Raw genomic sequence first — 15,648 nt, 5'->3', positions numbered from 1 at the left:
GTATTGAAGAACCCTAAGTGGGCCCCTGCCCAGAGCCCCGGTAGTCTGCTGGAGGGTCGCGAACTTTGCGTCGATAAACATATCACCCAGGCACATCTCGTCATCAGGGTCCCAGGCCGATCGCAAGCAGGCATCATGTGTTGGGGGGATACCAGGGTATCTCCAGAGGGAGACCTCCGGATTATACAAGCACGAAAGCCTCAGCTTCTTGAATATTGCCCGCCAGGAAGCGACCGTTCTGCTGACAGGGTTGAACTCACATGTGTCCCTGTAGTGATCGTCAAAAATGACAGACTGTATGTTCATGGGTGTAGTGGTAAGTTCCTCTACATCAACATGTGGGGGGGCTCCATCCCTGGAATACCAATATTTAGCGAACTGGGCCTGGGATACATGATAATAAAGTTCAAAGTCAGGGGCCGCCAGCCCACCAGCAGAGTATGGTTTAGTTATCCCTTCCCAGCTTATTCGTGGAGTCTGTCCGTGCCAAAGGAAGGCCGTGGCCATGGACCTAAGTTTAGTGAAAAAGAGCCTTCCGGGCCAAATTGGAATGTTTACAAATAGGTAAAGTAGCTTGGGAAGGACTACCATTTTAAGGACTGCTACCCTGCCATGTAATGACAACAGAAGGCGGTCCCACAATAACAGTTTGGTCTTCAAGGTCTGCAACGTGGCATCGTGATTGTCAGCGTATAATCTGTTTTTCCCACGTGAGACGAGTATACCCAAATATCTGATGGACTCGCTGGACCATCTCATCCCGCCCAGAGAAACAGGGCAGTCTGTTGCCGGTGTAAGTGGAAAAACCTCTGACTTATCCTTGTTTATGGTGTACCCAGAGTATGTAGTGAATTCTTGAATCTCTGCCATTATGGGGGGTAGGTTATCCTCCGGTTCACGAATATATAAGAGTGTATCATCCGCATATAGGGATATTAGTTGTGTGGCTCCTTTCAAGTTAATGCCCCTATTGAAGTGTCGAAGTCTTATCGCAATTGCCATTGGTTCTATTGTCAGGGCAAATAGTATAGGCGAAAATGGGCAGCCCTGCCTAGTGCCTCGTCCCAGCAGAAACATATCCGAAATTGTTTGATTTGTTAGCACCCGGGCTCCAGGTTTCGTGTAAAGCAATTGCACATACCTGATAAAGTTCGGGCCAATCCCAAATGACTTCAACACTGCCAGCAAGTAGGCCCAAGAGACAGAGTCGAAGGCCTTCTCGGCATCTAATGATACGGCCACAGCGTTCCTGACAGGGTCAACCTGGGCCAGTATTCCAAAGAGCCTGCGTAGGTTAAGTGCCGTGGATCTAGCAGGGACAAACCCATTCTGGTCAGGGTGGACCAGTGTTGGGACCGCCGGCAATAGCCTGTTGGCCAGTACTTTGGCGAATATTTTGGCATCTGTATTAATAAGAGACAGTGGCCTGTAGGACGACATATCTTGGGGAGGGCGGCGTGGTTTAGGGAGAACAGTTATTAACACCTCTCTCATGAATGGAGGTAGTATATTACACTGAAGGGATTCCTCCCAGACCCGCAACAGCAATGGAGCAAGCTCCGAACTAAATTCTTTGTAGAATTCAGCCCCAAGGCCATCTAATCCTGGAGCTTTATTGGACGTTAAATCTTTAATCGCCGAAGCAATCTCATCTGTAGTAAGAGGCTGGTCCAGTGCGAGGCGGGTCTCATCGTGGAGTTTTGGCATTTTCAGTGCCGAAAGGTATGTCTCTATCTCAGTGGGCGATTTAGTGTCTCTATTACCATACAATCGTTCATAGAACCCCGTAAACTCCGAATTTATTTCGTCCTCATTCACTATAATCGCACCCCCAGGTGTCTGTATGCTGGCAATACGATTTGGGTGTCTGTCCTGTTTGAGCAAGTTGGCAAGGGACCTGCTCGCTTTATTGCCCTCGCCATATCTGCGTGCACGGATCGGGGATGCCATGTACTGCACCTCTCTAGAGGCCAGTTTGCCGAATTCCTGAAGATGTGACTGTATGTCCGCCAATATGTTCTTGTCATGGGTGTGAGAGTAAGTGTCCTCCAGTAATTTCAGCTTGTCTTCAGTCAGGGCCAGTTCCGCCCTGACTCCCTTAAGAAGACCAACAGATTTAGACAGTAGCGCACCCCTGACCCAGACCTTAAAGGATTCCCATACCGTGGAGTATTTATCTACTGAGTCTATGTTGATTTCAAGGAACTCAGCAATCTCAGTGTGGAGCCCCTCCACCGTCCCAGGGTCCCGGAGCAACCCCCCAGACATCCTCCATCTTCTAGGGGGTCTAGGGCAATTGTGAAAAGTGACTTCAAGTGTTATTGGGGAATGGTCAGATAGAGTGCGGGCTAGTATTTCACATGTCTCTATACCAGCAATTAAAGAGGGGGAGACAAACCAATAGTCGATCCTGGACTCGGAATCATGTACCGAAGAGTAGTAAGTGTAACTCCTCGTAGTCGGGTGGAGAGCTCGCCAGGCATCCTCAAGGACCAGCTGAGACAGAACATTTTGCATAGCAAGAGAGGCCCTGCTAGGTGCTCTTACACTTGTGCTGGATCTATCAAACACCGGGTCCATAACAATATTGAAATCTCCTCCCCAAATTATGGTGTGAATGTTGACAGTAGCGATCAATTGATATACATCAGCATAGAAAGTGGGGTCATCAATATTAGGCCCATATGTGTTGACCAACAATATCTGCTGTCCCAATATAGAGCCCCAGACAAGTACGTATCTGCCCAAAGGGTCCAGTTTGTGGCCATCGAGCCGGAGCCCAAGGTTCGGGTGTATAAGAATGGCAACCCCCCTGGACTGGGATGAATAGCTGGTATAGAACCTGGACCTGCCCCAACCGGGCATGATGTCCTCATTATCATTTCCCATAGTATGGGTTTCCTGTAGCATAACGATTTGGGCACCATGTCTGCCAATGTAATTACCCACTTTTTTGGCTTTCGAGCGATTGTTCAGCCCCCTCACATTCCATGAGATAAGTTTAACCCTCAGAGCATGGACAGAGCTTTACCTGAAATATAATATACGGGTAATAACCAGAATGCGAAGAGGGCCTTACAAAAGGATTGTGTGGGTAGTAACGGACGATTCCCAGAGAAAATATCATGTCTTTTAGACCGTGTAAGTGAACTCAAGACCACAAGTACAAACAATAGCCAACTAGAACTTCCCAAAAAAACCTTCTCAGAGCAGAGACCCATGTAGAGGGGGAGCATACTCATTTTGCAGCATGGGATTCGAAACAAACATTCCCAGCCTTTCCCCCCTCCACCCCGCCTGCCACCCGCACCGTCTCCCCCAACTCGACAGTGTGTGACCCAAAACTTGTGGAATACTCCCGGGGTAGCCATGTTGCCTCACATGACCGCCATCCCAGGCCTCCAACGCCGCCACTCACGGAAGATGGCTGACTGTAATCTCAGAACAAAAGGGTCCGTGTCATGAAAGCATGCACTTCCTAGTCTGCTGGTCGAGGTCTATTGCCCGGAGCCGGTCGCTCTCCCCTTGGAGGGAGGGGTATAGAAGATTCAATATATGAAAGGGCCTCGGATGGGTTCTCAAAGAAGTGCGACCTCCCTGCGTGTTGGATTCTCATTTTGGCCGGGAACATTAAGGCATATTTGATCTGTCGTTCTCTGAGGAGCTTCTTGACCTGCTCATACGAGCGCCCGCTAGCCTGGACAGAGGCGGAGAAATCAGGATAGATGTGTATGCGATTGCCCTCGTAGTGCAGCGTGCCCATCTCTCTGGCCAAACGGAGGATTGTGTCTCTGTCCCTGTAATTTAGTAGACGAGCGATTATAGTTCGTGGTGGCGCACCGGGTTTGGGAACCGGCGCTAAGGTGCGGTGTGCTCTCTCGACAAGGAAGTGTTCAGACAATGTGTCGGGCCCAAATAAGGATTTAAAAAGTTCTTCCATTTGCTTCTCCATTTGGCCCTTGCCGAAGGATTCGGCCACACCTACCACTCGGACATTGTTTCTTCTGGACCTAGATTCAAGATCCTCGCACTTACTCTGGAGCTTGTTCATAGTGTCTTGGATATGAGCTATGTCACGACTGTGTTGACCAACAGTATCCTCGGTGGCACCTATCCTGCCCTCTGCATCAGTGATACGCGCACTTTCCTTATCAATTCTGGCCTTCAAGGAACCTATATAAACCATACTTTCTAAATATCTTAAATCAGATGAGCTTCTCTGACCAGCAGCCCACCAGAACGCCACTCGCCTAAAGTGAAGCCACCAAGATTTGGAGGAGAAACCATATTTTCTAAATATCTGGAATCAGGTGAGCTTCTCTGACCAGCAGCCCATCAGAACGCCACTCACCTAAAGAGAAGCCACCATGATTTGGAGAATAAACCATACTTTCTAAATATATGAAATCAGGTGATGTTCTCTGATCAAAGCAATCACAAACCTTTCCTTTACTACAGAAACAGGAAAACAATCATATAAACGTCCTGTTTGTATATTGGACCAAACGGTGGAGAGGAAAAACCAACACCGTTCCAACTCTGGCGTGAAGAGCAAAACAAGAGTTATTGATGGCCTGTTGAAAATTGAAACAATACTGTGCAGTAAAATGGCACATCTGCTGCTGCCTGTAACTCCAAAAAGAAGTACAAAATCCTCTGTCTGGAACGTCCAGTGACAAGAGCAGTCCACGGTGGATGCATAGAATTCAGTAACATGTGAGCAGATGTTGTACCAGAGGGGCTGGGGACAAACACTCCATGCTGGCGATACAGAAATTGCTAATAACAGGTAGTTCAGGAGGCACAGAAATATGGGATCAGAGGAAGCTCCAGGAGTGGACAGGGACAGTATTGGGGAGACCTGCGCTGTTATCTTCTGGGTCGATGAAAGATTGTAGTTAGATCAAATGTGTCCGGGGAACATTGCAAACGCTGTCAGTGAAATGCAAAGTCAGTGTTGTCTCCTTTCTGATGCGTCCTTGGACACCGACACCCTCCACTCCTCGCTGTACTATGAAGAATGCTGAAAGCTATATGGTGTAAACAAAAGCAATCCCTGTGCATGAGGCCTTATACCTTTCAAGCCACCAGCCATACGTCAACCCTGAATCAGAGCAAGAACTTGAATCTGCTGACGATTTCACAAGCAGCCAGAACTTTGTACCCAAACTCCACCGAATCATGCGGCATGAAATCATTCTGCCCCTGCAGGTGCCCAGAACAGCAGCAGTTTGGCTGTCTCTATTGGTTGTTCAATGTCAGAACCTAGGCCAGCAAAGGCCACCAAACATCTGAATGACCAGGAAGCGCAAGCCATCCTGCTGGGGTCCTGCATTTCCTGACGCAGCAGAGGATGTGAAATTGCATTACCAACGGCATAACTCACCATCCAGCATGGAGCCTATGGCCTACCTCTCGGAGAGTATGGATACATTAGGTACCCTGCTTAACAGAATATCTCTGCTAATCCCAAACCCAAAGCAAGCCTGAACTCATGCTCAGTAGTCCCAAATGAGTCCAGTATCCATTACTAGATCAGATCATTTTCTTTTTTTTTGGTTAAAGTAAAAATTAAGTTTTTTGTATTTTGCTAGCTAGACAACAGATGAGTGAACAGTGTGTAAGAGATGGAAAGGTCAGAGGGAAAGAACAGGATAGGTGACCTATCCACTGAGATCTATAAACGATGAAAATGTATCACATTAATTAGCACACACATCTAAAAAGGATGACCATATACAGCGGTGCTTGTCTATGTTGGTCTCCTGCCTGAAGGAGATATTTTCCATTGTTGCCAGACCACCAGGATCTTCCAGCCCTATATGCACTTGTGGGAGGTGGACATTCTTGCTGTTCCGCAGCACTCTTCTCTTTGCAGGCCACAGCACTCAGGAGACATAGTACAGCATTAGTGTTTAGACTCCCATACATATACAGTGCCCCCAAGAGCAATGTGAGTGAATCTAGGGCGAGTCTGGCTTGTAGTATGGGATTGATTCTCTCTGATACAGCCTTACAGATATACATGTTTCTCCAGCATTGGATCTTTCATAGATTCACATGCTGTGTGAATGTTCCCCGTCGTCAGGCTGAGAATCCTCTGTAACATTGAAACTGCTGTCACTTCAGTGCTCTAGTAGAGTCTTTGGGTCATATTACCCCAGATCCAATGGAAATGGCTCTTAGATCCATCCCTGGGGCCCATCTTCAGACTTTGCATAGCGCACGTAAAGTGGCAATATGAACCGAGAAGAGCCATAAGCGGGGTAGGCGCAAGCATTGCATTGAATCTATGAAGGATACCAACTGGAGAACAAGAGTTACAGGAGTTACAGGTAAGAAACATATTCATTCTCCAGAATTGGACCTTTCACAGAGTCACATGCTGTATAATAATAATAATAATAGTAATGATAATAATAAATTAGTACATGAATAGATTACAAAAGCAGTACCACATAACAATAGCGGGCGGAGGTAAGCTCTGTCAAGAAACACTCACCTCAGGAGACACTCACACAAACAGGTTACGCAGAACTACCTTGGACTCCTCTGTGGAATCTCTGTCGATAGAGGAAAACCTTGTAACGGTAAGTACAGATTGCCAGGTCGTGGCCGGGCAAGGAACCCTAGAGAGGAAAGCTGTTGTGGCGGCAACGGCCCTTGTAGAATGAACCGTGGGCTTCTTCGGGAGAAGCCTGCCGGCCAGAAGATGATAAAATGATATGCAGGAGGAAAGCACCTGGAAATCAATGATTTGGAAAATGCATTTGCCATTCCAGAAGGGCCAAAAGTCACCAAGAGCTGAGAGGTCTTCCGAAATGTCTTTGTGCTAGAGACTTAAAATGTCAAAGCTAAGTCGCACCACATCTAGAGAGTGTAGAGAGCACTCCACATAGGAGGTAGACTTCCCAAAGAAGACAGGCAACACCACTTGTTCATTGAGGTGAAACGACAAAGGAAACTTAGGCATAAAGGAAGTGTTACTGCTGATTGATGGCGTTTATTGGTGTAGGCTTAAGGTTACTCCTGTGCAAGGGGTATTTAGCTCGGTGTGTGATGTTATCACTCCTCATTCATCAGGTATATTGCTGGGCTTTTGGTGTTACTGCCAAGTGCTGGTATTTATTGCCATTTAGCTGAAGTTCCTGTCCATTCATGGGGTGTACAGATGGATGTGTCATGTTGCTGGCAAGTCCAAGGGCTTATAGTTATACACCTGTTGTTACTCCACCTTCATCAGATATATAGCTGGGTTTATGATGTCACTTCCAAGTGCTGGGATATACTGGTGGATGTTTCAAGTCCCATACTGTGGCTGTAATATAAGCTGTTGAAACTCTTAACCCCTCATGCAGAGCTGCCGGTTCGCATTGTGAAGCCGCTCAGGGACAAGACGGCCATGGCCAGGCACCGGGTGATCCTCGAGTGCAAGGTCTCCAATCCACGGGCCCTGGTGCAATGGTTCTGGGGTGACGAAGAGATCTTCCCCTCTGAGAAGTATCAGCTATGCAGTGAGGACTGTTACCGCAAGCTCATCATCCATGATGTGGACACACAGGACGAGGCCACGTACACCTGCCGCTCCTCCAATGACCAGACTTCGGCGCGACTGCTTGTGGAAGGTACGTGGCAATGAGTGCATGCACTGTCAGGGAAAGAGGGAGTTCATGATGGAGTGATTTTCGCAGCCTTAATCTGTTTTATAGTCACATGTTGTGGAATGGCTTCAATCTTGTGGTTTGACTTAAATATTACAACTTCTTTACTAGTTTTTGAAATGAGCAGTGCAATAGGCATTTTAATAATTTGGTGCCAGTGTGACTTTTATACTCCCCACAACGCTTTCTCTAGTAGAAGCCATATTCAGCTTCAAACAAACAAAAATAGTTATAGGCACCCCTCTGCGAGAACGAACACGACTAAATGACCTGTTGTTTGGGAAGGTACCCACTCGAGAGTCTGCAGCCACACTTTAGCTCACTGTACCTTTCACAGAAGGAAAATAGTCATTTGCATATCAGTCTTTGTCCACTATGACAATTCTCTTCTGAACCAAGAGTACCAACAGCAACCCCAGTCACATGTTTCCACCTTGTTGGGCCTCATCAGGGATGCAGAGCTGTGCCTCTCTGAGCACAGTGGTCAAGGGGTCCACGTCTAGATGACCCTAGGAAAAGTAGGGTGACTAAACCTAAATCCTTTAAACAATCAAAAAATAGTCATAGGTGCCATTCTGCGAGAACGAACACAGGTAAATTACCCGTTCATTGAGAAGGTACCGACTCGAGAGTCCGCAGAAACACTTTAGCTCACTGTACTATTCACAGAAGGGAAATGTCCATTTGCATGTCAGTCGTTGTCCTGCCCACATGGGCATTCCAGCACCGAAATGCTATGGCAATTCTCTTCTAATATATTTAGCTTCGGATTTGTTCATAGAAGAAGAAAGAGAGGGACTTTAAGCCGAGGTTTACTAATGTACCCCATTTCCACTTCATTAGTTGCCAGCGACTGAATTCTTCTATATCAACACATGCTGGAACTCTTAGATGCAGGAAGACTTTTGAATTCTGCAATTGTAAATATTTTTGATCATTACAGTGTCTAACTGACTTTAGGATTTTGAGCTGATGGACAAGACACCGGACACCGTTGAGGTTTGTGCCCGAAAGGAATTGCAAGTTCTAGTGGGTATACCAACTCTGAGGTTGCCATTGGGCGGTACCAGAGAATAACAAAGAAGCCATGTGCACTGCTTGCAAGAGAAGAAACCCAACACACTAAAGTTACTGGAATCTCAATTTTCGTTTGTCTGAAAAATGAGCAATGGCATGTCAAGAGTAGGGTGTGCAGAGCTTCTCTTTCTGCTGGCATAAGTGTGCGAAGTTCAAGACATTGTAACTTTAGAAAGTTGCAAAGTTGCCTGTGTTTTTTTCAGATTATATGCACAAACGCATGTTTTGCCCCGCATCGTTCCGTTCCAGATGCTATTTCCTGCCAACCCTTGTCGTCGATAAACATCGCGGCACACGTGTGTGCGTTAAGTTCACAAAATACAGTTGTTGGAGGAAGCATAACCACATTTGAAAAGCGTATTACTTGCCGAAGTAGATAAAACAAACATAAAACGTTTGTAAATGGCATTACTGGCTCAAGTGTAATTAGCGAAAACAAAAAATACATAACCCAGTCTGCTCAATGTTAGTGGAGTAACAGTAAATCTAAACAAAATAGGACGCAATGTTGCTTTGCATAAGAACGTTTGCATCCCACCCCCAAAAAGTGAAATACGTCCACAAAAAATGAAGGCATTTGTTCTAATACATGTAATCAATAATTAGCTATGTTTTAGAATGAAGCAAACGTGCGGATCACATGGCAGACCACCTGATGCATCCAGACACTTCAAGTCACAAGAATATAGACGGCAGGGGTGGCCTGGAAACTACACATTGCACTACAAATGTGCTACCAGAGTACCCCATGCGACTGTAGGTGGTGAGAGAACCAGCTCTTTCTAAGGTTCCCCACTACATGGATGAGTAGGACCCTCATTCCGTAGTGGATTCTGGGACATGTAGTATTGAAGTACCATAATGCAATAAACAAACCACTGACTTGCGTAGCCACTCACGCATGACACAGGGTCCTCTGCCCAAGCAGAGTTTGGGAGGGGGTGGGTGTTTTCCTGAAGAAGACTTAATACACTCTTCAGGACATAATGGACTCCAGAACGTATGTTCAAGAGACGCCTTCTAGACAGTGGTCAATGCTGGACGTGCAGACAGACAAGAGGCTCTTTGAGTCATTAACTCTGGACATGCCCAAAAACAAGAGACTTCCGGGAAGGGGTGTGTGAAAGACTGGGCCTGGTTTTAAGCTGCACTATACAATGAATGCATCAATTCTGGTTCTCAGAGATGTAGCCCCACTGGAGGACGTACCATTTTGTAAGAAAGTCTGGCTACTCCGGGCATGTATGGCGGCTAAAAAAACAAACGATCCTGAAGGCATGGAAGTCTGCTGCTTCCTTCTGTATAGATGACTGGGTGGAAGAGTTGTTAACCATATCCACATACGAAAGGGCCATTAATAAGCAATTTGGAGTCACTGACAAATTTACAGATATATGGGGATCACTCCTAGAAACATATAGCTAATGTTTCCACTATGGAACCAATGTTATTTACTGTGGGCTCGATTCTCATTCTTTCTCTTTCTTTTCTTTCCTCCTTTCCTTGTCTTTCTCCTTTTACTTCTTTCTTTACCATCTGTCTACCTTGGTGAATATTTTTGAAGCTTGTTAATTCCGATTGTTCATTTGTACACCTGCATTGATTGTACAGAATGTAATGCTGTCATGTACCAGTTGATTAGTTCCATGTGACTTGCTTTTGTCATGTGAAAATAAAAATTGTAAACTGCACCAAAAAAAAAGAAAACTTAATACAAACCTACCATATAACAAACACCTAACATATAACATCTGTTTGTTAAGAGTGAGGAAAATATACTCGACGCTTTTGAACACATTATTGGTTACGAAGGGCTATAGAGGATAAGGAGAGATGGAAGAAGTGGGTGGTATGACAGGGGGAGAGGGAAAGAGCAGAAGGAAAGCAGGCAGCACTCATGCTAGTTTGCTGATGTAGATGATGCTTCGAAGCGCTAAAAGGTACTTGAGGGCAGAGGGTTGCTGCAGTGGACGCCTCGGTGCATGTATGATTATTAGGTGACAGGCTGAACATGTTAGTGCCAGTCATAAAGCACCACAGTCCTAAAACGCTGTGGGACTAGATGGCACATCCTAAAAGCCTCATTGTATAACAAATATAAATTGCACGTGTGGGACCATCAACCTTAGCACGTACATGCTGTGAGGTCCCCTGCGTGCAATTTGAAAGGCCCACGAGGTGGAGTGAAATGGGTCAAGCTTGCTTTTACTTTTTCATTGTCCTCTGTCTCGTTGACAGGTAAATACCATGTGCAATTTACACTTTGTATGCTATGTTTACTAAAGCATTTGTATGGAATCTGCCTTGTTTTTAGCAGACGGCAAATCAAGGCAGATTCCATAGGCATCCATAAGTGTTACACCTGAATGAAAATCTCATGCAGGCAGAAAAGCGAAGTGACCAGGCAAGACAGATGAGGTAAACATGGCAGAGGTCTTACCTCCGAGCCATGCCCCTCCTTGCTTTGCATCTGCACACAAATCGGGCAGAGCGGGAAATGAAGTGCGTAAACGATTATAGTGGGTTTGTGGAACCCTGACATAAGTCTGAAAAAGCCCTGAGAGAAATTGAAAGATGACTGACCCTTAAGCAGAGTGCTTCTGGACACGCCTCATCTGCCTGCTGGACAAGTGAGCAGGAAGCAACAGAGTGTCTCCAAAGAGATACTTCTCCTTGGGTGGGGGTAGGTGGGTTGTCAGAAGTCTTCCTGCTGCCTGTAGCCACTGCAAGAGCAGAGTGACATGACTCTGGCCCCCTAATCTGGAAGTACAATACACAGGAACCCCACTTTTGCTTGTTATTTTAGAGGTTCCTATTCCATAATTGTGGGCTAGGAGATTGGCGCAAACCTACATTTTGGCTATTTATTGAAAGTACAAAGATGTTGCCTGTGTCCGGGGGTCCCAACTAGAGTTTCTTAGTATGGGTGCCCATAACCAGAGATTTGTCAATTTACGTCAAACCTTAGTTTTTATCAGGTCAAATTCAGATCAGGGTATCCTGCGTTCTATGCCTAAAAGTTTCCAATCCCATTTCAGGATGTCTACAACAGCACGCAGGATCTAAGCATCGGTCCTTTCTCAAGCACCAAGCCTTTCAGAGGCAGGTTTGGAGATCCAGCTGTAAACAAAGGGAGTAGGTAACAGCACGCAGGATCTAAGCCTCGGTCCTTCCTCGAGCGCCGAGCCTTTCAGAGGGCTGGTTTGAAGATCCAGCTGTAAACAAAGGGAGTGGGTAACAGCACGCAGGATCTAAGCCTCGGTCCTTCCTCGAGCGCCGAGCCTTTCAGAGGGCAGGTTTGGAGATCCAGCTTTAAACAAAGGGAATGGGTAACAGCACGCAGGATCTAAGCCTCGGTCCTTCCTCGAGCGCCGAGCCTTTCAGAGAGGGCAGGTTTGGAGATCCAGCTGTAAACAAAGGGAATGGGTAACAGCACGCAGGATCTAAGCCTCGGTCCTTCCTCGAGCGCCGAGCCTTTCAGAGGGCAGGTTTGGAGATCCAGCTGTAAACAAAGGGAATGGGTAACAGCACGCAGGATCTAAGCCTCGGTCCTTCCTCGAGCGCCGAGCCTTTCAGAGGGCAGGTTTGGAGATCCAGCTGTAAACAAAGGGAATGGGTAACAGCACGCAGGATCTAAGCCTCGGTCCTTCCTCGAGCGCCGAGCCTTTCAGAGGGCTGGTTTGGAGATCCAGCTGTAAACAAAGGGAGTGGGTGAGGGGCTCTGCATTTATCTCCCTCAAGAACCAGTGAGTGAACACTTCACTGAATCACACACCAAGTATACTTCAAACCGAGAGGTGGTCAGCCAGTGGCAGTCAACAGGATTGGCCAAAATAATATTGATTGTTATCCGTTTGCATGTCCACACCACAGATTCGGGTGCAAATTATTATTTTGCTAAGGTACTAAGCCTCAGTTGCCCTTCTGTAAAGGCATGGGCAGGTTTGAAAAACATTGGTCTGGAAGGTTGTCCTGAGCAATGATGGAGGTTATGATTAATTCAGAGCCTCCCAACCATCAACCTTCAGTTGTGAAAATGTCACCCCAAGTGGGATGGGTATGCCCAGGTGTGGGTCTCGAGCCTGCGGTGACTACAGACCCAAGCTGCACCTCAATGCCAAGTGAATCTGGGAAATGGTTTGGGTTGCTTGTGACCAACCACTTCAGGCTTGGCTACCGCTTTTGGGGTGGGATGAAACATGATTTGCATATAGTCTTTCCCCTTCTGCAATGGTTCGGTAGGCCAAAACACAATTGTCTGGAGGGTTGTTTAGAGCAATGCCAATGGTTATGATTACTTCAAAACGTTCAAGCTATCACCCCTCAGTGGTGCAAATTACTGATATGCCATGTGATGGCCACGACCAGTGTGCAGAGGCAGTGGATAGAAAAGGAAACCGTAACATGTCCAAAAAGGAAACAGAAACAGCAAGCGCCATGAGTGTGGTAACTTTGCTGCCTTTCCAAATGGCTTTTTCTGGACGGAATTAATTGAATTAACCCACTTACAGCAAAGATGGTGCCAGCATGACACCTCAGTGTGGTCATACAGCAAACCTTGATCCAATGCATAACTATGACCTAAAACATGTATTTTATTATTGTTGCTTTCATATTAGTAATGGCTTTTATAAGAGGGGCGAGCAAACTAGACGCCCTGTGTATGCCCATTAGTTATAGAGATAAGGTTGTGCTGGGAACACACCACGTCCATGATTCTCAGCCAGGACATTTCTAAATTCCAAGTGAACCTAACCGTTAGCCTCGCGGTATACCTTAAAGATACACAGCCCATAGCAGATAAAAAGACTGCCTAATAGATCATGGCACAGGAGTGCTGCCATTTATCATTTGTCATGCGCCAAAGTCCACTGGAGAAGCAGCCCCGCTCTTTGCATCCTAGAGTCAGAACCGGTTGGAATCATCTGGCATCAAATGTACTTCCTGTAGATAGATGGCGCAATACATCCAAGAATGCGACAAGCCTGCGAAATAGAAGCCGTGAGCACAGCGTGCAAGAGAAACTAGTGGTACAATTGCACTTGCACTATACATGCCAGGCAGCTCAACTCATGCAGTCGCAAAGCATTATTGCATTGGTACTGAACCCGGAGCAGGCAGGGACTGCTAATGCATTGCTTTCACAAAGTGGCACATTTATACCTGCCTCCGTGGGTGCAACGATTTGATTATTCTACACACGACATGTGTCTGTTTCAAATTTACACGTGATCCCTCCTAACTCCCGGGGTGTTGGCATAGTTTGTAAAAGGAAAAGAAAACATTTGTATTTGATAAAAAAAATAAGGGAAGCAGAGATGTAAAACGTTAACGTAGTACGATGGCATGTGCCGTCTAGTGTGGGGAAGCATTGCGGCAGGAGCTGAGAAGTCGCTTTATTGATTTGATTCATGTTTTGTAATTTGCTTTTACTGTTTCATCTTCAATGTATCCTTGTTGTTATAATGTAAAGCGCTATATAAAAATAATAAATACAAATACATATTAGCATCTAGGGAGTCAGTCACTAATGTCACCTCACCATCCACTTCCAAACATAACAAGCATGTTATAATAATCCTAACCCACCAGTAGATGGTAGTCTATGCACAGCATGGAAATAGAAAACAGCGTAACCGCCAAAAATACAAATGTTGCTTATTTCTATAGCACAATACAACCCAGCCGGTACCACAGCATCGGGAAAACATCAAATGGTGGGCGTGCTGAAAGGGAGGTCAGGAGGTGGTCATTCCTGTGCAGGGCATGGCGCAAATCAGCTGTCTGAGCCTGAAAGGAGCCTCCCAGAGCACTAGCTCGTTTAAAACGGGGGACTCCAATCAGACAATTGACATTCAAAGGAATATCTATGTGAAGGTTGTAGCATTTTAACTTATCTTGAAGACAAATAGGAGCAGGGCCATGCAAGTCTTAATGGGCTACCCATGCAGCCTTTTCAGGGCCTGAGAGATATGAGCCGATCGGAGGGGGTTCGTCACTATTCCAGCAGCTGCATTATCCAGGTCCTGGTGACAGTGGTTACAGCTGAGGAAAATGACATTGGTTTAGTCCAGCGTTACCCCAATAACTGCTCAAGCTATGGTAGCGCAGCTGGACTTCAATAGAAAAGGGCAGATTTCACGTTTCCGAATTAGGCAAACGTGATGAGCTAACAACCGAACTGGATTGAGTCGAAACTTTCCTCTAAGGTTTTTGCTTAATCCTGAGTACCTATCCTGGACTGTGAAGTGGGCTTATTGGGATGGAGAGCTTTCTTCTTGTCTTCGGGTGTTGAGTGGTCAGAGGAGTACAATCTTCCACCGATTCAGACTAGGCCAGCTGTCCCCCAGCCAAACCTCAGTGATGCCAGATACAGCCTGGCGCGTGCTTTACGTTGTCAGCTGCGTGTCCTGTAAGCTTCAGCAGGATTTGTGTGTTGTCAACATAACTGTGGAGCGACACAACCTCCCTGGTCAAAGGGCAAACAAAGAACATGATGTCAATGTTGAAAATAGTTGGGGACAAGCAGGAGTCCCTGGGAGACCCCGCTTTCCATGTTGGATGGGTAAGGCTCACATGGATCCGTTTGTCAGATGATAATCTTCCATCAAGGAAATACCTGGACTGTTCTCAGCATTGATGTGACCTCTGACCTCCTCCTTCAACCTGTCTACTAATACCTAGTGGTTAACCGTGTCACAAGCCATCAACAGATCCTGCAGCATGCTGTGTCTTCCCACCTCTAGAAGTTGAATCAAATGTTCCCTAACATTCACCAGAATTGTCCCTGTCCCTCTGTGTGTTCTGGTTCCTGGTTACCTATCACCGAGTAAACATGGCATTTGACGTGGGATTGCCACAGACAGATGGGTCCAAAGATGGCGTTTTTAGAAGAAGAGTAACCCTGTTT

General features: G+C 46.3%; 1 protein-coding gene across 3 annotated transcripts in view; it reads left to right on the top strand.

Moving 5' to 3' along the window:
- The window catches only part of OBSL1 (obscurin like cytoskeletal adaptor 1), a 1,294,044-nt gene that overhangs the window by 1,260,438 nt on the left and 17,958 nt on the right, over window positions 1–15,648 (top strand). For all 3 annotated transcript variants that reach the window (XM_069616948.1, XM_069616946.1, XM_069616947.1), the window contains one exon: window positions 7,359–7,625. In XM_069616948.1, the coding sequence (XP_069473049.1) occupies window positions 7,359–7,625 (267 nt within the window). The remainder of the gene's footprint in view (window positions 1–7,358; window positions 7,626–15,648) is intronic.

Source organism: Ambystoma mexicanum, chromosome 9 (assembly GCF_040938575.1).
Source record: "Ambystoma mexicanum isolate Mex_15411 chromosome 9, UKY_AmexF1_1, whole genome shotgun sequence".
Classification (NCBI taxonomy): Eukaryota; Metazoa; Chordata; class Amphibia; order Caudata; family Ambystomatidae; genus Ambystoma; species Ambystoma mexicanum.
Note: the sequence above shows the minus strand (reverse complement) of the source record. Positions and strands in the feature narration are given on the sequence as shown.